The sequence below is a fragment of the Periophthalmus magnuspinnatus genome, chromosome 22 (assembly GCF_009829125.3).
Source record: "Periophthalmus magnuspinnatus isolate fPerMag1 chromosome 22, fPerMag1.2.pri, whole genome shotgun sequence".
Lineage (NCBI taxonomy): Eukaryota > Metazoa > Chordata > Actinopteri > Gobiiformes > Gobiidae > Periophthalmus > Periophthalmus magnuspinnatus.
Genome location: NC_047147.1, coordinates 3,684,983 through 3,706,602, shown reverse-complemented (window position 1 = coordinate 3,706,602; position 21,620 = coordinate 3,684,983). Strand labels below are relative to the sequence as shown.

Here is a 21,620-nt window from a genome sequence, read left to right as displayed (position 1 = left end):
AATGCTAAACAAACGTACTGTTTTAGATATGTTTGGGAAACAATTTGAAGAGATGAGTTAAGGGCTCACAGCCATTTTGGAGCAATGTCAATGTTTAATACTAATTAGTTTTGTGCAAATGGACACACCACAGACTGTATTTAGAAGTGAGTGTGACGTCACCCACAGCTCCGGTCAAATTGGCCAATTTGGAGCCAAATTATATATTTGGAATTCCAACCGCGAGTATCATAGCAACCAAAGAGCCAATCAGGAGCGAGACTGTTAAAGGTAATGCCTCCCACTCCCACTCTCACTACAGGTTTAGCAGGGAGCGGGCACTTAGCAACACTGTCAACAAAACTTGTTGCTAACACTAGCGGGAGCAATCTCGGGGAAAGACGGTGCCGGATTTGTCTGTTATTAATGTTCATATCTTGATTTACAGACACAATAGTGAAATAAAAACCTCAGGATCATGTAGAGCGGGTTAATACGACATTTTAAGATAAAAATCACCAGAGTTTTTGCATATAAAGTGAATTGGAGCCAGAGTTGATGCACCCATGATCACTTCCTATTTGGAATGAGGTAGCTAGCAGGTTATCTATGTTCATTTATACATACAGTGGATGAGTGTATCACAGTTTGACCAAAAGCCGATCGTTACGAGGATTTTATGACCATTTATTATCAAATTTTACCCATGAGGAGTGCTCCTTCATCTGGTGCTGGTTGGAGTGTGGTCCGTTGGCGTGGCCCCTCCAGAAGCAGCTCTGGCACAGCTGGTACCCGTGGCACTGCTGGCACCGGTATCTAAAGCCCATCATGGACTCACTACGGCAGTACGAGCATTCAACCGGGTGGAAAACTGCAAACCAGGGACAAAGGGGCATTTAAAATTTTGGCTCTGCATTTGGTAAATAACTATTACATAATATTATATAAAACATTTAAATTAGCCCTATTGTGCACACTTGTGGATCATTATATTATAATTTACACATTGTAAATCACAATATTCATCTAAAATGACTTAATAAAAGAAACAATTTCGCTGACTTCCGAGTTAGAAAACTGTGGTGCCCAGTGGGAGCTGATGTCACCGTAAACATCATCACAACAAAGCACCACATGCTGTCGGCGACCCCTATGGACAGCTGCACATCACACTAGAGCAGCATATTTTTTTCATTTAAGCCAAAATGACTAAGCGATGCTGCCGAGAATCACAGATTAAGAAAATAAAACTGGCCCCTGTATCTTTTTTTTTGTTTACTACATAATTCCATATATCTTACTTCATATATTTGATGTCTTCTGTTCATATGTAGCATACGTTCATTTTAAATCTTTTGAGAAGTCGTTGCTCGTACCGTTTTCTACGTTGGCGAGCCGGTGCATGAGCGGCAGCCACACCAGACACTGAGGAGGGGGGTCAGCCATGAGAACGTCCAGAAACGTGTTGAGGACGATCTTCTTCTGAGGGAAACACAGAGGTGAGGCTATGGATACTATGTAGTGACATCATGCTGGAGGCGTTCTGCATGTATGTCTATGGCAGAATATTCAGCTGTCCCCCCCGTGGGAAAGTTGATGACATCAGCAGAAGTGTATCTCACCTGTTGGGGGAAGCATGTGCGTACGGCGTGCTCTGTGTAGCCAAACGATGGTCCCTCAAACACAGCCGTGGGCAGCTTCAAAACCTCCCGAAGAAACTGGTCAAACTTGGCCAAAACCATGACCCCACTGGAGTCTGAGATCTGAGAGAAGATATCTGAGCGAGAGAGGGGACATATGGGGTCAAAGGTCAATGCATAGGGTTCATTTAAGTCACTGAATATATAGAGGTTGTGCAGATGACGTCATAACATTCAGAATTTTTTGAATGAGGCAACATTATATGAGAGTTGATGGTTTCAAACAAAAACTCAAAACACTGAATCTAAAATGTGACAGGTTTCAAACAAATATAAAAGTCTACAACTCTGATCTGATTTAGGACCATAAGCTGTATATATAAATGGACACAGCAAACCCGCTAGCCGTCACATTCCATATAGGAAGTGATCATGGGCGTGCTTCCGGCTCCTTCGACTCTGGCTCCAATTCACTTTACACTGAAAAAGTGTGGCCCCTCTGTGATTTTGGTCTTAAATTAAGATATGAACATTAATAATAGACAAATCAGGTGCCTTCTTTTCCCGAGGTTGCTCCTGCTAGTGTTAGCAACAGGTTTGATTGACAGCGCTGCTAAGCGTTACCTTCAACAGCTTCGCTCCGGATGGGCTTTTTAGTTGCTATGATATGCGTGGTCAGAATTCCAAATATGGAACTCTGCTCCAAATTGTCCCCTATAACTGCTCTAGCCTCAATGAGCTGAACGCTGTGGATGACGTCACACTCACTTAGTCCACTTCTTTATACAGACTGTGGTTCACATTTGTTCAATGTAAAGTGAATTGGAGTCGATGGAGTCGAAAGCGCACCCATGATCACGTCCTATTTGCAACGCAGTAGCTAGCAGGTTAGCTATGTCATTTATATAAACAGTTGTCGGTTTCAGTAATACAGTCGAGTTAAAGACAGCATCCAGCAAAATTCAAAATAAAGTCTGAAGCAGAGTCTAGTGAGTAGTGTCTAAAGTGTCTAAAGTGGCCTTAACCAAAATGACCAGAACATAGGTGTTATCTTGTCTTAGTGTGATACATGGCCACTGCTGCATGATGGGAAACAGAATGTTTTAGACCTTTGTAAGAAAGTAAGCAATGTCTATGACAGAAATACAGAAAAGTGCAAAGAAAAGAGGTCAGAGTTGGTGATGTAAAGACAAACACAATAGATATCATTTTTATTCTATTTTTCTTTATGTATTAGAGCTCTGTCTGTCTTTTATATTAACACATCTGAACAGCACAGAGGGAGTGTCAAGTCCTTTTTATGAAGAAAACCAGGTTAGCTACAGATTCAAACTGCAGATGTGTTGACCTTTGACTTGGTTTAAGGTTAATATTACTGTATAATCACTGGGCCTATCCACATGAAACTAAAACAGGCACAAAGTTCTGCGTCTTCTCGTTCTTCTTCTACTTCTTGTATTTATTTTATGGCTGTGGCCTGAAAGTGGAGCCATGATTCACCTCTAATGAGGAGGTCCAACATTTGTGGATCAGACATTTGGACATTTTCAAAAACAGTGAGTCTCCCATAGACTTACACAGGCTCATCACCTCCAACTGAGACTGAGACACAGACAGTGAGGCTCACACTGCCACCTGGTGTTTACATATAGAAACTGCAAAAACACAATCTTTTATAGTGTTGTTCAGTTTGTTGATTTCTGTGAGAGCTACGGCTGATGTGTAGGGCTGTAGTAAAGGCCAGGACTTAGACAACCAAAATTCAATTTGAAAGGATGCGATTAGCAGATCATGAAGGCAGCCATTTTGGAAGTACCATTATTTCTTCCGCAAACAACAAAATCTTCTGTCTTATTCTGTATAAAAACTGTACCCTGTAGTTTACACCTGCACAGACATGTTCTGAAATGTCTCAGTGTATCAGAGGCCCTTCCAGTGTATGAGATGCCCTTCCTATGTCAGTTCAGATTTCAATCTTTTTGTCAGTTCTAGATGTGTTTAAAATCTAAACCTTAAACAGAATCTTTTTATTAAAACATAAATTACAAATATAATCCCCATCAAAATGTTTTTCAAGAGAATCACAATGAGATTTTTCCCAAATAGTTCAAAGGTTAAAGGGCCCATGACAAGTTGAACTGCTCATTTACTAAAACAAATATGGAATTCTACAACTGTTACCTAGCAACAACGTAGTGCACTGAGCCAAGACTTCTTAACATTGGACAAATGAAAATATAAGAAAACAACTTCACCATTTTAAAATAGTCGTTGAAGTATCTGCTGAAGGGTTAAGATTAGGGCCAGATTCTGAGATTAGGGCAGAGGTTAGGGCCTGGGTTAGGGTGGGCGTTATGGCTTTACTTACAAAATGTCTACTGATTGTGGAGTGGTATTTAGACTGAATTCTTCTCTCAAACTGAAAAATTCTGTTCTACCTTGTGATGTCATGTGGTAATACAGGAAGTGCTCCACTGTGTTTTTAAACTCCACACACCTTCACTAGAATCATTTGGATCATTTCAGTCCTGGAATTGCCAATCTCTACTGAACTACTGACATCTAGCGTTGATTTTGAGGAACTACAGTAAAAAAAAACAGCTGTGTGTTCTGTTATTAGGTAGAAACCACAGTCTGTATAAAGAAGTGGATTAAGTGAGAGTGACGTTATCCACAGTGTTCAGCTCCAGTTAAATTAAGATCATCTAGGCTAGCAGTTATAGGGGCCAATTTGGAGCAGAGTTTCAAGTATTATAGCAACCAAAGAGCCAATCAGGGCCAGTCTGTTAAAGGTAAGTTAATGCCTCTTGGCTTAGCAGCGCTGTCAATCAAACCAATTACTAACTCTAGCAGGACCAACCTCAGAGAAAGAGGGCGCCTGATTTTACTTTTATTAATGTTCATATCTTGGGGCCACAGTATTTCAATGTAAAGTAAATTGGAGCCAGAGTCGATGGAGCCGGAAGTTCACCTATGCTCAATTCCTATTTGGAACATGGAGGCTAGCAGGTTAGCTATGTCCATTTATATAAACAGTCTATGGTAAAAAATAAAAATTAATCTTACATCGTAACTTGTCGACGATCTTGCCTCCGCACATTGTAGCGAGCATACACTTCATGGAGAAAACTGTCAGCTTCCCATGGCTCTCACTGCAAACAAACAAACATACAAAACAAACAAATCAATAAACAAATGAGGATTTAATAAACAGAACGATACACGAAATATGTACAGAGGCTTATATGGCATGAGTGTTGACACACTACTGAAATTTCAATCGAGAAAGAGAAAAAAAGGGGAAGAGAGAGAGAGAAAGGGAGAGGAGGAGAGAAAAAGAAAGAGAGAGCATACTGATTCTTTAGACAATACAGAAGATGAGATTATATATTATCAGGCATTCTACACACTTCTGATGATCTATAGAGCTGCATTCACACTCCAGATATAGATTGAAATGCATTGTTTTTTTAATATATGGGTTTAGATGTTCATATTTCAGTCTGTCAAATGTGAATGTTCTTATGCATGTTTAAATGGTGCACTATGGAACATTTCAGGCAAAAAAGTTCCACAGTACTGCATTACAGGTGTCTTTTTTTCACTGAACTTGATCTGGGGTGGCCGCTGGTGGTCTCCATGGAGATAGATAAGTTTAATGCATTGTTCTGGAACTTTCTTTAGACAGTAGAATGTGATGTTCCACATTAAATGGTACTTAGTGTTCTTTTCGCATGTGTGTTATATCTGTGTAATCCCTGAGTGTCCAGTAGGTTCATAGTAGTAGTAGTAGTCCATGGTGTATACTAGTCTATGTGTCTTGTACTTGTGAAAGATATAGAAGATATTTGAGAAAAAGGCTCATTTCTGTCAATAAGACTTTTTTAGTATCAATACCTGTGAAAAATGAGGATCTAGTTTCGATCCTTTGCACAGCTCTGTGTGGATTCAGAGTCACATTAACCACACTACACATGTGCAGTTCTGTTCATTCATAAATAAACCAGCTCTTCTGTCTCTTGGTTAAACTGGTGTTTTGAGCAGCATCTCCACAGGGAACATAAAAGTTCAAAAGTTTAAGTTCCAAATTCTACTGTAAATGATTTATTTGCAATTTTAAATGAATGATATTTTTAAAATATACTTTTTACTAAACGTGTCATGTGACCTGCTGTGTCCGTCTGCACAGACACATACACATGTCAGTGTAAAGGCTTGTGCTGAGCAAAAATACACTCAACAACATGCTGTCTTCTCTTCCTCTTTCTCTCTCTTTCTCTTTCCCTCTCTCTTTCTCCCTCTTTGTCTCTCTCTCCTCCCCATCCCTCTCTCTCCTCTTTCCTCCCTCTGTTCATCTCCATTTCTCTATCTCCCTTTCCTCTCACCCCTTCTCTCTCCCTCTCCCTCTCTCCACCTACTATTACTCTCTTTTTCCTCCCTGCTCTTTCTCTCTCTCTCCTCTTTCAGTTTTCTAATACTCCTTGTTTGTATCCTTCTCTCCTTGCCTCTCTCTTCTCTCCTTTCTCCCCTCCTCCCTCTCTCTTCTTCCTCTCCCTCTCTCCCTCCCTCCATCTCTCTTCCTCCTCTTCATCTGATCTTTGTTCCTTCGTTTCCGAGCAGAGAACATTACAGCTTCAGTCTAATTGAATTTGGAGCAGAAGGACAGAGTAGCACTTCCTGTGACGAGGCTCATTTACATCAAGTCTACAACAACAATCCTAACACTGCTGAAAACACTCTGTTCCACCTTGTGATGTCATCATGTGGTAATACAGGAAGTGCTCCACTGTGTTTTTAAACTCCATATTCACTAGAATCATTTCGATCATTTCAGCACCTGGAATTGCCCATTTCTACTGAACTAAATGTAAAAGGAGCTGTGAACTTGAAAACTACCACTTCATGACATCACAAGGTGCAACAGTGCATATTGAGCTTTGGAGAAGTTACAGACTCATAATAAAGTGTTACTCAAACATGCGTGAATGAAACAAAACACAAGGTCTGTTTTTGAGGAGGGAACAGCATTAGAACATGGATGTTTGTGTGATACAGAACTTTAAAATCCGCCCTGTTCTTCAAACTGTTCCGTTCAGATCTTTATCCATGTTCTAGTCGTTTCTTCTCATTGAGCCTCTGAAGTTGTATTTGGAGTGATTCATGTTTGAGTAATCTTTAATGAAGTATTTTCAAGACGTCATTTTGCCGATCTACCCCCATTTAACCTTCACTGTGACACGCCCACTGTGACGTACGCACTTCCTTCTCCAGTTTTATTTTCTTAATCGCTGATACTCGTAGGATTCGGCAGCATCACATCATCATTTTGGTACAAATGAAAAAAAATGTGCTACTCTAGTGTGATTTGCATCTGTCCATAGGGGGCGCCCACAGCATGCGGCGCTTTTTTGTGGTGATGTTTGCGGCATCATCAGCTCCGATTGGGCGGTGGACTTGTTTCTTTTATTAAGCCATTTTAGATGAATATTGTGATTTAAAATGTGTAAATTACAAGAAAATGATCCACGAGTGTCACAGATTATAACCACAGACACACAAGCACCAGTCCAGAAGGTCACAGGATCAATTCCCTCAGATTCTGTCATTGTGTCCTTAGGCAAGACACTACACCCACATCACCTGGTAAGAATGTATGTGTTGGTCAGAGATGCAGATTGGCAGTAGTAGTAGTAGTAGTAGTAATAGTAGTAGTGGAACATGTTTTAATCCATGCATTTTAATATGTAATTTATATAGTACATCAGTAGGCCAGTGTGCCCGCCCTGCAGCGAGATGGTGAACAGTTCAAATCAGAACACACATACAAATTGAAGGTTTTTTTCATTGTTGCTTTTTAATTTAAAGTCACAAGATTCTGACTTGAGTCAGCTGCTGGGTCAGTGTCAGCCAATAAGATCACAGCATGAATGAACTCAGCCAATCAATGAAAGTGTTTACAATAATGAGCAAGTGTTTGGGTCAATAGACGGAAAAAGGCAGGAGCAGCGGAGCAGAGCCAGAGCAGCAGAGGAGCAGAGCCAGAGGAGCAGAGGAGCAGAGCCAGAGGAGCAGACAGGAGCACACAGGAGCAGAGCCAGAGGAGCAGAGCCAGAGGAGCAGAGCTAGAGGAACAGAGCCAGAAGAGCAGACAGGAGCAGACAGGAGCAGAGCCAGAAGAGCAGAGCCAGAGGAGCAGAGCCAGAGGAGCAGACAGGAGCAGACAGGAGCAGACAGGAGCAGAGCCAGAGGAGCAGACAGGAGCAGAGCCAGAGGAGCAGACAGGAGCAGACAGGAGCAGACAGGAGCAGACAGGAGCAGAGCCAGAGGAGCAGACAGGAGCACACAGGAGCAGAGCCAGAGGAGCAGAGCCAGAGGAGCAGACAGGAGCAGACAGGAGCAGAGCCATAGGAGCAGAGCCATAGGATCAGAGCCAGAGGAGCAGACAGGAGCACACAGGAGCACAGCCAGAGGAGCAGACAGGAGCAGACAGGAGCAGACGGGCGTAGATGGGAGTAGAGCCTGAGCAACAGACCGGAGTAGAGCCAGAGGAGTAGATCCAGAAGAGTGGAGGAGCAGAGTCAGAGGAGCTGACAGTTGCAGAAAGAAGCAGAGCCAGAGAAGCAGACACTGTAAAGTATGAATTGAACTTATCTAACTAAGTGGTTTATTGCGCAAAACTCAAATAAATACATTCTCTCCTCTCCTCAGATCTGACCTGTAACTTGACCTGGTGGCATAACCTGCTCGTCTCCCTGATAGATACATTTAATGCACTAGTGTGAAACAAAGCAGAAACATCTCCATGGAGACAAGCAGGCAGCGCCCATTCACCAAAAAAGTGACACAGTGCGCCTTTACATCCCCGTTTGGCTGTGCCTTGTTGTCGTAGTTACCTGTCGTAGGTGGCCACCATGAAGTTGAGCAGGAGGCCAATGCTCTGCTCCACACTGATCTGGTGGGTGGTGGGCAGACGCTTGTTCAGCTGGAAGTAGATGGAGGACAAGATGGTCTCCAGACGGGACACGTTTATTTCAGCGTTATGATCCAGAGTGTTCAGACCGTTATCCCGAAACGCCTCAATCATGTTCCACACGTCCACCAGGTGAACTGAGAGAGAGAGACCTGGGTTAGAACTGGGTTAGACCTGAGTTAGACCTGGGCTAGACTTGGTTTAGACCTGACTTAGACCTGATTTAGACCTGGTTTAGACTTGGTGCTCAGGTCTCTGGCTCCTGTGGCTCAGAGAATAGACTTTAAAGCAGCTCTGATTGTAACAAGTCTCTCCATGGACCAGAACCAAAGAACATCTCCCACATGTTAGAGCCACATGAACCATCTCACACTCTGAAATGTAGTCCTGGTTTAGCCCTGGTTTAGCCCTGGTTTAGCCCTGGTTTAGCCCTGGTTTAGCCCTGGTTTAGCCCTGGTTTAGCCCTGGTTTAGCCCTGGTTTAGCCCTGGTTTAGCCCTGGTTTAGCCCTGGTTTAGCCCTGGTTTAGCCCCGGCCTCCTGCTGGTGCCCAGAGTCAGGACTAAACATGGGAAATCAATGTTTCAGTTTTCTGCAGCTAAAACCTGGAACATTCTTCCTGAAGATGTGAGGCCTCTACTTTGACAATGTTTAAATCCAGGCTTTATTGTGACAGTGAAAGTGTTTGGAATTGGGTAAAAAGCCTCAGATCAAATCACGTAAATTTGTGCAGAGATGCTGTTTTACATGTTTATCTGATGAGGCAGATTGGATCAACTTAAAATCAGTCGCAGACTCCTCCTGCTTCTGTCTGCGCAGGTGAGCCCGGGTCTGACTGCGCAGGTGAGCCTGAGTCCGTTTGTCATTCCAAAAGTTTTTTTTCCTCCTCCAGTGCGTACAGCCCTCATGGTGTATTTAGCCACAGGTGAAAGAAAAGACCTCTGTGTATCATCCTGGTTTAGTCTGGGTCTGGACCTTATTTAGTCCTGGTGGTACCAGGAATCTTGGTTTAGTTAAGGTAAAGTATATTTGTCCTCTGCATTTGACCCATCCTTTATTTCATTTGGGTGCAGTCCTGGTTTAAACCTGGTTTAGTCCTGGTTTAGACCTGATGCTGTAGATCAGGCCTGAGAGTTGCTGCTGTACTGCTCTTTATCAAACAAACACTTCAAAATAAAATGAACATTTTGAGTTTCTTACGGTTGCATCTTTTCTGCACAAAGCGCAGTTTGCAGGCCGTCCTGTAGGTGGACAATCGGATCACGTCAAAGTTCTGAGCCCCTAAAGGAGAAGCATACAAAAACACATTTATAATAGATCAGTGCCTCCAGATTGAAAGACTATCACAGAAATATCTCTATCTAAATCCACCCTGTTCTTCAGACTGTTCTGTTCAGATATTTAACCATGTTCTTTCTTCTCATTGAACCTATGAAATTGTATTTGGAGTGATTCATGTTTGAGTAATCTTTAACCCACTATTTTCAAGATGCCATTTTGCAGACCCCTGTTTAACCTCCACCAGTACACACCCACTACACACCCTCTCAAATTTTATTTTCTTAATCGTTGATACTCGTAGGACTCGGCAGCATCGCGTCATCATTTTGGTACAAATGTAAAAAAAAAAGTGCTGCTCTTATGTGATGTGCAGCTGTCCATGGGGGCGCCGACAGCATGCGCTTTTTTGTGATGACGTTTACGGTGACGTCACCTCCCATTGGACACCGCAGTTTTCTAACACAAAAGTCAGCGGAATTTTCTTTTTTATGAAGTCGTTTTAGATGAATATTGTGATTTAAAATGTGTAAATTACAACATAATGATCCACAGGTGTCAGAGATGAAAGCTACAGAGACACAAGCTCAATAGGTCTGATTTAATGCCCTGATGTGGCCCACAGCCAAATGATCAGACTCTGAACTCACTCATCTCCATAAACAGCTGCCTCTTCTCCACCAGGGCCTTTCCTCGTTTACTGCCTTCTTCAATCATTCTGCAACAAACACAAGAGTGAATACAGTGACTTTACAGCAGTTTAAACAGACCAGTGCCTCCCTTTAAAGCTGCTAACTTTTCTCGTGTCAAAACATAGCCTGTATATATAAATGATAAACGGACATAGCTAACCTGCCAGCCGCTGCGTTCCAAATAGGAAGTGCTCATGAGCGTACTTCCAGCTCCATCGACTCCAATTCACTTTGTATTGAAAAACTAAGGCCCCAAAATGACGAGTCTGACAGCAGCAGTTACAGAGAGAGAGGACACAGCTCAATGTAAAGTGAATTGGAGCCAGAGTCATTTGAAGTACGCTCATGATCACGTCCTGTTTGTAACGTAGCAGCTAGCAGGTTAACTATATCCATTTATATATACAGTCTATGGTTATAACCCATCAGTCTGCGAGTGCATGGTTTAAATGGACATATATTTTCTTCGTTTTCCACAGTTTGAAGCTCTTACCTGACCGCAGCTGGACGTCAGACGGAGCGGACACTAAACTCTAAAAGAGAAAGCAGAGGACAGGCTGAGCGGGACCCCTTTGACAACAACATTAACAACTCAGATAAGAACAACATGAGGCCCACAGATAAGACTCAGACTGACTCAGACTCGGACTCGCTCAGAACTGACCACGACTTTTAAATGAGGCATTAACGCCGAGCCTGAGCCGTCAAGGGCAGTATTTACTCTGACTTTGAGAACGGGCTCCTCCTCAGACACAGACAGGTACAAGACCAAGGACAACGGCGTCTTTAGTAATTATGAGAGAGATTTTTTTTTTGAATTTTTGATTTTTGAAAGATCTGAGGTCAAAATGCTGGTTTAGTCTGGTACTGTCTGACACTCAGCCTGGAGCTTCAGTTAACTGCAACAAAATCATAATTCGATTGGTCAAAATTAGAAAAATGCAACGTTTGAAGTAGTAAAAGCTGCTAACCCTGTAGTTTAGACTTCTACAAACATGTTCTGTAATATCCGTGTGTCAGATGCCCTCCCTGTGTGTCAGAAAAGTTACTTAGTGCTTCTTTAATAACCTGTATATCTCCCTTTGTTATTTGTTCCTTCAGGGCTGTAAAAAGTATCAAAAATCAGATTCTATTCGATTGTAGAACTAGTATCGAAACTAGATCCTCATTTTTCACAGGTATCGATACTAAAAAAGTCCCATTGACAGCACTGAACCTTTGCTGAATATCTTTAGAATGATCTTGAGCCGTATCGTTCACAAGTATAAGACACATAGACGAGTATACACCATGGACCACTATGAACCTACTGGACACTGAGGGATTACACAGATATAACACACATGGAAATAGAACACAAAGTACCAACATTTAATGTGGAACATCACAGTATATTGTCTAAAGAAATCATTGTTTATCAGAATCAGTATCAAGTATCAAGTCTGTTCCTTAGTATCGAGTTAAAATTTTAGTATTGTTTCCTAGAAAGAGAGAGATAGATAAAGAGAGGGAGGATCCTTCTACTGTTTGAGCTTTAGTTTTGATACTCTCTCTTTCACTTTTATCTCTCGCTCTCTCCCTCTCACTCACTCCCTCTTTCTTCATCCATCTCTCTCTTATCTTCTCTTTGTCCTTCTCTCTTATCTCGTCTTCTCCCTCTCTCCGATATGAGTGACTGCTCCTCTCTTCCCCCCTCTCCCTCCCTCCCTCTCCATCTCTTTCTCAATGATATGACAGTGTAGTGACAGCTCCACTAGGTCCCTCTCTTTCTCTCTTTTTCCCTCTCTCTCCCCCTGTCTTGCAGGAGGAGAGAGAAAGAAAAGAGAGGGAGAGAGGAGGAGAAAGGCAGGAGAGGAGGAGAGCGGTAGAGGAGGGAGAAAGGGAGGAGGAGAAAGAGCGAAGAGACGCAGGAGAGGAGGAGAGAGAAAGGGGGAGAGATAAAGAGAGGAGGAGAGGGGGAGAGGAGAGGAGGAGAGATAGAGAGAGGAGGAGAGGGGGAGAGGAGAGGAGACAGAGAGAGAAAGGAGGAGAGATAGAGAGGAGGAGAGGGGGAGAGGAGAGGAGACAGAGAGAGAAAGGAGGAGAGATAGAGAGAGGAGAAGAGGGGGAGAGGAGAGGAGGAGACAGAGAGAGAAAGGAGGAGAGATAGAGAGAAGAGGAGAGGGGGAGAGGAGAGGAGACAGCACTTGATACTTTGCAGTGACATCGCGCTGGGGGTGTTCCACATGCATCTCTATGGTGGAATGTTCAGCAGTTACCGCGGTGACACAAAGCACACATTAGCAAAAAAGTTTTAAGATGGTCTGAAAACTAAAAGAAAAATACAAAAGTGATTTAAAGAGCACATTTTCAGGAGCCTGTGGTCAGGAGTTTGATTTTACACAAAAAAGTGTTGGCTAATGCTAATGCTAGCTAGCTTGTGACTGTAATGTTATTTGAGAGGGACTTGTTTATCGGCCCAAACCAGCTCACCTGTTGTAGTTCAGATAAGTCAGTTCTTTACGGTCAGATTGTGTTAAAATGAAGCTCAGAATAAAGTCTAACAGAGCCTCAGACAGAGCAGTGCCTCCAGTTAGCTTCACACACACACACACACACACACACCCACACACACACACCCCCACACACACACACACACACACACACACACACACACACACACACACACACAGGGAATATTGATGACATCTGCTGCAAACTATTAATAATAAAGCACCTGTTGTTGAATAAATGCAATTTATATCATTTTAATGCTATAGTGCCGAACACTCCAGGTAAAGCAATGACATCTCCACAGAGACGAAGACCAGCAGAAAACCCTCAGAAAAGTTACACAGTGAAACTTTAAGATTTTAGTTAATATCACTCTCATAACAGCTGTATATAAATGCATTCAAAACTGGTTATAATAAAAGAATGAGGTGAATAGGTGCAGATGTAGTGAGGTTGCTAGTTTGAATCCTCCTTGAATGTTGTGTCCTTGGGCAAGTCACTTCACCCACTCATAAGAAATCACTGGAATCGCACCGATGCCTCAGTTTGGGTGTTTAAAGTGGCTTTGACCTAGAACACAGTGAGTACAGTGACTCTCAGCCCCAAAGCGCGTCTCCATCTCCCGCGCGCTACAGGATCTGATTGGCCCATTACGTAACACAAATACAAGACTCGCTTCATTCCGAGTTTGAGAAAAGAGTGGGAGAAATCATCTGACACTTGAACGCCTCACAAAAGCTCGTTGTAAACATGAAGCCCGTACAGTACTACAGAAATGAACGCGGAGGATTGTACGAGCATTTGGCACGAGCTATGCGTAAAATCCAACTACAGACATCACACTGGGGACCGTGCCATGTCTCCTGGTTATGAGATCAAGTGTTAATAATTAATGTGCGTAATGAAATCAACGCTACAGCACGCGACAGCACGTATTTTAGCTGATTCCACTGAAACACAAGCTCAAAATAGCGAAATTAACATTATTCTATAGAGAAAAAAGCTTTTCCTTTTTTTTTTTTTTACATTAACCGCACCTTAAACCGGTCGCTAATGACATCTCCTCTGAGTAGACCAGGCTACTGCAGCACTGCCTTCCGCTGATATCATCCCCAACCGATCTGTGTGCAATTACACCTCCAAAGATCCGATTTATAAAAAACACAAGACCGAGAGCGCGAGCCCCAAACAGCAGCTGCCTATGACATCGTTTTAATTACCCATTTACCTGGTTTCCGCAATGGGGAAAGCAGAGGGAGCCGAGTCGTGATCTGCGCCTACAATTTTTGGTATACAAAGGCAAATCCCGCATATTCACATCTTTGGAAGCCCGTATCGCGACATTTGAGCGTGAATTTGTGACAGAGGATAGGTGAGTAAGTGATGCAGTGTTGGTGGATAAAATGTCGTAAAATTGAAAGGCAAAGAGGATGTCGTGGTTTGACGCTTACCTTTGAAGAATACGTGCGTTACGACTGTACGAGCGGGGACACAGCGCGCCAACGAGCCATCATCGCCATTTACGCATACCATTTCGTGCCATTTTTACGCAAATTTAGCCTGAAAAATGCGCTAAAGTGATGCTCAATAGATGGTGACACTGCCTGAAGCGCTGGTGTCCGCATCCCCTCAGCATCAGCAGCGGCACAGAGCGGCACAGAGCGGCGGAGCGCAGAGACGTACATGCCATGCGCGAATATCTACTACACGCACGCACGCGCGCCGCTTAAAGGGCCACGGCCACTATTGCAGCTGTTCAGATGAATTATGGGAGTTTACAGAGAGAGGCTGGCGGGAAAGGGACGAGCAAGAGCACGAGGAGTAAGGTGACCCATCCTTCAGTGTCTCTGGGTCAAACCTGCATTTGACCCATCCTTCAGTGTCTGTGGGTTAAGCCTGCATTTGACCCATCCTTCAGTGTCTCTGGGTCAAACCTGCATTTGACCCATCCTTCAGTGTCTGTGGGTTAAGCCTGCATTTGACCCATCCTTCAGTGTCTGTGGGATAAATCTGCATTTGACCCATCCTTCAGTGTCTCTGGGTCAAACCTGCATTTGACCCATCCTTCAGTGTCTCTGGGTTAAACTTGCAATTGACCCATCCTTCAGTGTCTGTGGGTTAAACCTGCATTTGACCCATCCTTCAGTGTCTCTGGGTTAAACTTGCAATTGACCCATCCTTCAGTGTCTGTGGGTTAAACCTGCATTTGACCCATCCTTCAGTGTCTCTGGGTTAAACCTGCAATTGACCCATCCTTCAGTGTCGGTGGGTTAAACCTGCATTTGACCCATCCTTCAGTGTCTGTGGGTTAAGCCTGCATTTGACCCATCCTTCAGTGTCTCTGGGTCAAACCTGCATTTGACCCATCCTTCAGTGTATGTCTGTTAAGCCTGCATTTGACCCATCCTTCAGTGTCTGTGGGTTAAGCCTGCATTTGACCCATCCTTCAGTGTCTCTGGGTCAAACCTGCATTTGACCCATCCTTCAGTGTCTCTGGGTTAAACTTGCAATTGACCCATCCTTCAGTGTCTGTGGGTTAAACCTGCATTTGACCCATCCTTCAGCGTCTGTGGGATAAACCTACATTTGACCCATCCTTCAGCGTCTCTGGGTTAAACCTGCATTTGACCCATCCTTCAGCGTCTCTGGGTTAAACCTGCATTTGACCCATCCTTCAGCGTCTCTGGGTTAAACCTGCATTTGACCCATCCTTCAGCGTCTCTGGGTTAAACCTGCATTTGACCCATCCTTCAGCGTCTCTGGGTTAAACCTGCATTTGACCCATCCTACAGCGTCTTGGGTTAAACCTGCATTTGACCTTCAGTGTCTCTGGGTTTGTCTTGGTCAGGACCACCTTATTTTTTTGACCTAGGAAAATCCCATTGAGATTGGGAGAGAGAGAGGGAGAGGAAGAGATAAAGAGAGAGAGGAAGAGAGAAAGAGAAACAAAGCGGGTAGGAGAGAGAGGGGGAAGGAGAGAGGTAGAAAAAGAGAGGGGGAAGGAAAGAGGGAGAGAGAAAGAGAGAGGGGCAAGGATAGAGGTAGAGAAAGAGAGGGGGAAGGATAGAGGGAGAGAAAGAGAGAGGGGGAAGGAGAGAGGTAGAGAAAGAGAGGGGGAAGGAAAGAGGGAGAGAAAGAGAGGAGGAAGGAAAGAGGGAGAGGGAAAGAGAGAGGGAAGGAGAGAGGTAGAGAAAGAAATGGGGAATGAAAGAGGGAGAGAGAAAGAGAGAGGGGGAAGGAGAGAGGTAGAGAAAGAAAGGGGGAAGGAAAGAGGGAGAGAGAAAGAGAGAGGGGCAAGGAGAGGTAGAGAAAGAGGGGGAAGGAGAGAGGTAGGGAGAGAGGAAGAAGGAAAGAGGGAGAGCAAAAGAGGTGGAAGGAGAGAGGTAGAGAAAGAGAGAGGGGAGAGAGGCAGAGAAAGAGAGGGTGAAGGAAAGAGGGAGAGAAAAAGAGGAAGGAGACAGAAGTAGAGAGAGTGGGAATGAGAGAGAAGGGGAAGGAGAAAGCGGGAAGGTGAGAGGAACAGAAATAGAGGGAAAAGGGGAGAGAGAAAGAGAGGGGGAAGGAGAGAGATAGAGGGGGAGGAGAGGAATAGAAAAGGGGGAAGGTGAGAGAGGGAGGGAAAGGGGGAAGGAGAGAGAGGGAGAAAAAGAGAAAGGGGGAGGAGAGGGAAAAAGGGGGAAGGAGAGAGATAGAGGGGGAGGAGAGGAAAGGAAAGAGGGGGAAGGTGAGAGGGAGAGAAAAAGAGGGGGGAAGGAGAGAAGGAGGGAGAGGGGGAGAGAGAGTGAAAAGAGAGATAGTAGTGGGTGTATTCTCATTCGTGTGGTCTACATTTCTAACCCAATGTCTTTTGTTGCTTGTAGATAGAATATTTGAAATTTGTCATTAGTTAGTGAAAAAACATAATGCAGAGATGATCACATTTCAGTCATGTTTTATTTAGAATATTTTATAAGTTCTGATAAAATACACTTTGTTTACAAGTGCTGATTACTATGTTACATTCACCCAGAGTTTAAGAGTGTAAGACGCACACACAGACCTGAACACACAAGAACTGCTCAAAGCGTGCCTTTATAAACAGTGGACAATGCTAACGCTAACATGATGCTAACCCACAATAACGTATCTGACTGAAGTGAGCGAATAACTCAACTCAATATGACCAAATGACAAAGATGCTGACCGGAAAACCTTTTTTTTTTTTTTTTTTTTTTGCTAAATTTGATTGTAAAAAAAATAAAATAGTTCATGTATTAAAGGTACACTGGGGAACTTTTGTGGTGGAAGTTTACATTACCCTGTTTAACTCCATGAAGATGTAATTGGTTTGCCTAAAATGTTCCACTGTATGGCATTAAAAATATCTATGTATACAACTAGTTGGCATCAAAACGCCAAGTTACAGGTCAGATTTGTGGAGAGGCGAGCCTAAGAATACAAGTTTTTAAAGGTATTTTTAGGCAACATAAACAACCGTAATGAAATAAATGCTTAGAAGATTAAAAGTCGTACTGTGGGACATTCTAGGCAAACCAAAAACATCACCATGGAGACAGGCAAGTTACAAATCCTCCACCAGAAAAGTTATGCAGTGTGGCTTTATGCTTCAAACAGGAAAACAACTTTGCGATGAAAAAGTTCAAATACAAGAGGCTTAAGAAAACTTCCGTAATGATCTTTAAATGGAATAATAAGGATCACGTTTTACTTACTCAACCTGAACCATACGGCCTGTGGTCACCATACGGCGTGTGGTCAGTTCAAATACAAACAGCACAGTGACTGGAATGACATACAAAGTCCTAATTTTACATACAAACCTGGGTATTTTAAGATGTAAAAATTACTGCTTATATTTTCAGTTCAAACAAAACTAATAAAAATAGACAGTTAACATATTACTACCTTTATAGCAAATACCCTGTTGAAAAACAATTATCAAATAGATTTTTATAAAATATATTAATTAAATATATTACTTTGATTAAGAACAATAAAACATGGTATGATTGTGGTGTTAAGGTGACTTTGGCATATTTTATACCTTGAATATAACTCCATGCTCCAACTCCATGCTAGCCCCACTTATGCTAATGATAATGTTGTTATGCTAAGGTTTGCTGAAAAAATCTGGTTTAGTTACAGAATAATTTGACCATTTTGTTTATTTCAATTTGACAATTCTTTGGATAGGATATTATAGATTTTAGGATATTATCACTCAAGATGTGACATGCTAATGGTGGAAAATGATGTCACACTCCATATCAAAGTTTAAAATATGAAATAGGCTCTGTGCACACACCATGCTAGCTAACTAGCTCACCGTTTTTATTGAAATCAGAAAACATAAAAAAACACAACCTATTAAAATTCAAATTAATTAAAATAAAAACTACACTATTATTTGTGTAGAATACTTTAGTTTTTCTGGTCTTGCTTTGATATTTATTATGCCTCAAAAGTAGCGTTAGCATTAGCATTAGCAACAGCACTGAGACACAAACATGTCTCTTTCTAAACACAGAAATGTCACTGGTGAAGTATTTATTTTATTTGTGTAGTGTTTAACATGTTGTCAGTGACATCCACCTGCAGCTCCCTGTCCACTGTCTGACCCTAACCCCCTAACCTCTGGCCCCTGACCCCAGCTCCCAGCCCACTGCCCGATCTTTAAATATTTATTCATTTTATTGTGAGTCGGCAAAAGGACAGAAAAAAAAACGGACAGTAGTCGACGAAGTAGTGATGCTAACAGTGAGGTTGAGGGTGCTGTTGTGCACAGAGCATATTTCACATAATGAGGATACTGTTTTTTTGGGTCCTTTTGCAGTGAAAAAATATTAAAGAAGTGTTGCCCAATGAAAAGTGATCATAATGGGGCTATTGATTGGCAGATGTGTGTATCCTGTATTCAGTGGGTCAGTTCCAAATCTTCCAAACAGTTAATCTTAGTGCCATCATAAATTGTTATAAAACTCTATCATAAAGCATTTAAATAACGAAACTTTCTTTTCGGAACTAAACCAAAACATTGCAAATGATTTAAAAACTATATTTTTTGATTTCAGACAAATAGAACTGTGAATAAAACAAATATTTAGTTTTCAAATTGTCTCCCCGTATTCTGACATAAACAAACAGGAGGCAGTATCTACAAACACGTTATTACAAAAGCCAAAGTTAAATAAATTTGTGAAATAAATTTTAAAAACAGGACAACAGGCAATTTCAAAATGCAAGTTAGAGGTTTTGAGCAGAACTGAATGCAGAGGTCATGTTTGGGCTCGACAGTGGCTGGTTTAATTGCACACAAATACAGTCTTCGATATAATCGATTAAATGTACACTATGTAACTTTTTGGTCTGGTCCAACACTTGTCTTCATGGAGCTGTTACTGCGCTGCCTGGAGTGTTCCACAATATGGCATTATTCTTATACATGGCAACAAGCAGGAAGCAGCTTTTGCTATAGAAACGCGAGATAGATAACTTTAATACCATACTGTAGAACATTCCAGTAACATCTCCATAGAGACAAGCAGATGACGGATCAAACCAGAAAAGTTACACGGTGCATCTTAGAGTTAATATTGTCAATGCAAAATGTAAAATAACAAACATTAAAAATTGTGATTGCTATCCAAACAAAGCTAGCCAAAACTGTGCTTTGCTAAAATGTATAAAAAGTACAAAATATTTGGATATGAAACGCAGTCTGAATAAAGAAGTGGACTAAGTGAGTGTGACGTCACCCACAGTGTTCAGCTCCAGTCAAATGAAGCTCATCGAGGCTAGAGCAGTTATAGGGGTGAATTTGGAGCAGAGTTCCATATTTGGAATTCCAACTGCAAGTATCATAACAACCAAAGAGACTATCAGTAGTGAGGGTGTTGAATGTAACGGCCCTTTACCCCCCACACCACTGGTTTAGAGGGGAGCAGGCGCTGATTTGTCTGTTATTAATGTTCATATCTTGATTTACAGACACAATAGTGAAATACAACACCAGGATTGTGTAAAGCGGGTTAATACGAACATTTTAAGACCTAAATGATGACGTCTGACAAAGCAGTTACAGATATATATATATATATATATATACAATCTATAGTAGGGAATAGTACTTTGAAAATTAGATTTCAGATTTCGTTCACAAATTGCTCTGTCCCCCAAATGTTGTCAAATTTACTTAGCAACCACTCGTTAGCAACCACTGCATTCAATCCCACTCAAAATCTCCAAGCATGATTTCAAACATAAGCTAATATATTTTGACATTTGAGTGCTGTACAGTTGTTGTCTTAAATCCCTGGGGTTAAGAAGTGCTTTGAACCTGTAATAAAACTGTGTGCAATCATGTTTTTATAAAGTAATTTCTGAAAAGTCTAAAACTATTCTCACTTTTAAATACAAGCATTTTCAGCTATAATAAATGTACACGCTCTATATAAAACAGTTTACTGGTAGTTGCACTTCCCTGCCATGCAATAGTATAGGCTGGGTTCACACTAATGTTAACTACACGGAGAGCAAAGGCCAACGTAACTCTATGGACAAGGAACAATACTTAAAGAAATGTCTAAACTGAAAATTCCATATAATTATCATTTAGTAAATGATTCAGAATCGATTAAAATATAAATTAATTGTTTTGTTTTTAGAATTTATATATAGAATTAGATTTTATTTTTGGGTACCAGACTTGGAGAGACTTGTCCAATGATTTGTCTCTAGTAGGTTAGACTACTGTAACGGCCTGCTCACTGGCCTCTCCAAACGAGCCTCAAGACAGCTCAAGTACATCCAGTCCCGGTTTAGTCCCAATGCGGTCCCGATGTAGTCCCGGTTTAGTCTTGAAGTGCTGTTGTAGTATCGGTGTAGTACCGGTGTAGTCCTGGTTCAGTCCTGATTTCATGTGGAAAGGCCCAGTAATTACAAAGATATTAACCATAACTCACGTCAAAGCATGTGCATATTTTACAGTTAAAACAACAAATTCTACCATAGACTGCAATGTAAAACTATAGGCTCTTTAAAATGACATTGTGTGAACCCAACCTATCGGAGGTACTATATAAAACAACCACTGATTATCATTAGCGCCCTTTGAGTTTTCATTTAAAATCAGGCCAAGAGAAGAAGAAAGTGTCCCATCTACAACAAATGCTCTAGAAAAATATCAACATTCACCGTTCCCTCTTATAAAAACTAAACTCACTTCTCTCAAGTTACAAAAATAGACCACGCTAAGTCGCTAACGCTAGCCAAGTGCAAACAACGCCATCACACGACTATGATGCTAATCTGATTGAAAAATGGATACAATTTCTACAAAAAATTGCACAAAACAATTATTATTTCTGTCTATCCAGTGTAAAACCTTCAGACTCCACTGATCTCACTACAAAAGCCACATCTACATGAGTTGGATCAACTTGATTTCAAGGTTTCAATCTCGAGTTAAAGCTGCACTGTGGAACTTTTCTGGTGTAGTGTCCTCTATCTGTTCATTTCCATGGCGATGCCGTTTTCCGCAGTAGGACATTAAACGTGTCTATCTCAATGAG

General features: G+C 41.9%; 1 protein-coding gene across 1 annotated transcript in view; it reads right to left on the bottom strand.

The window, feature by feature from the left end:
• The window catches only part of dtnbb (dystrobrevin, beta b), a 61,336-nt gene extending 50,254 nt beyond the window's left edge, over window positions 1-11,082 (bottom strand). The window contains exons 1-8 of the mRNA XM_055231252.1: window positions 11,051-11,082; window positions 10,516-10,583; window positions 9,788-9,868; window positions 8,513-8,726; window positions 4,686-4,771; window positions 1,602-1,756; window positions 1,356-1,461; window positions 684-850 (exon numbers count right to left, since the gene is read on the bottom strand). Coding sequence (XP_055087227.1) covers window positions 684-850; window positions 1,356-1,461; window positions 1,602-1,756; window positions 4,686-4,771; window positions 8,513-8,726; window positions 9,788-9,868; window positions 10,516-10,582 — 876 coding nt within the window. The 5' untranslated portion in view covers window position 10,583; window positions 11,051-11,082. The remainder of the gene's footprint in view (window positions 1-683; window positions 851-1,355; window positions 1,462-1,601; window positions 1,757-4,685; window positions 4,772-8,512; window positions 8,727-9,787; window positions 9,869-10,515; window positions 10,584-11,050) is intronic.
• Window positions 11,083-21,620: the final 10,538 nt, after the last annotated feature.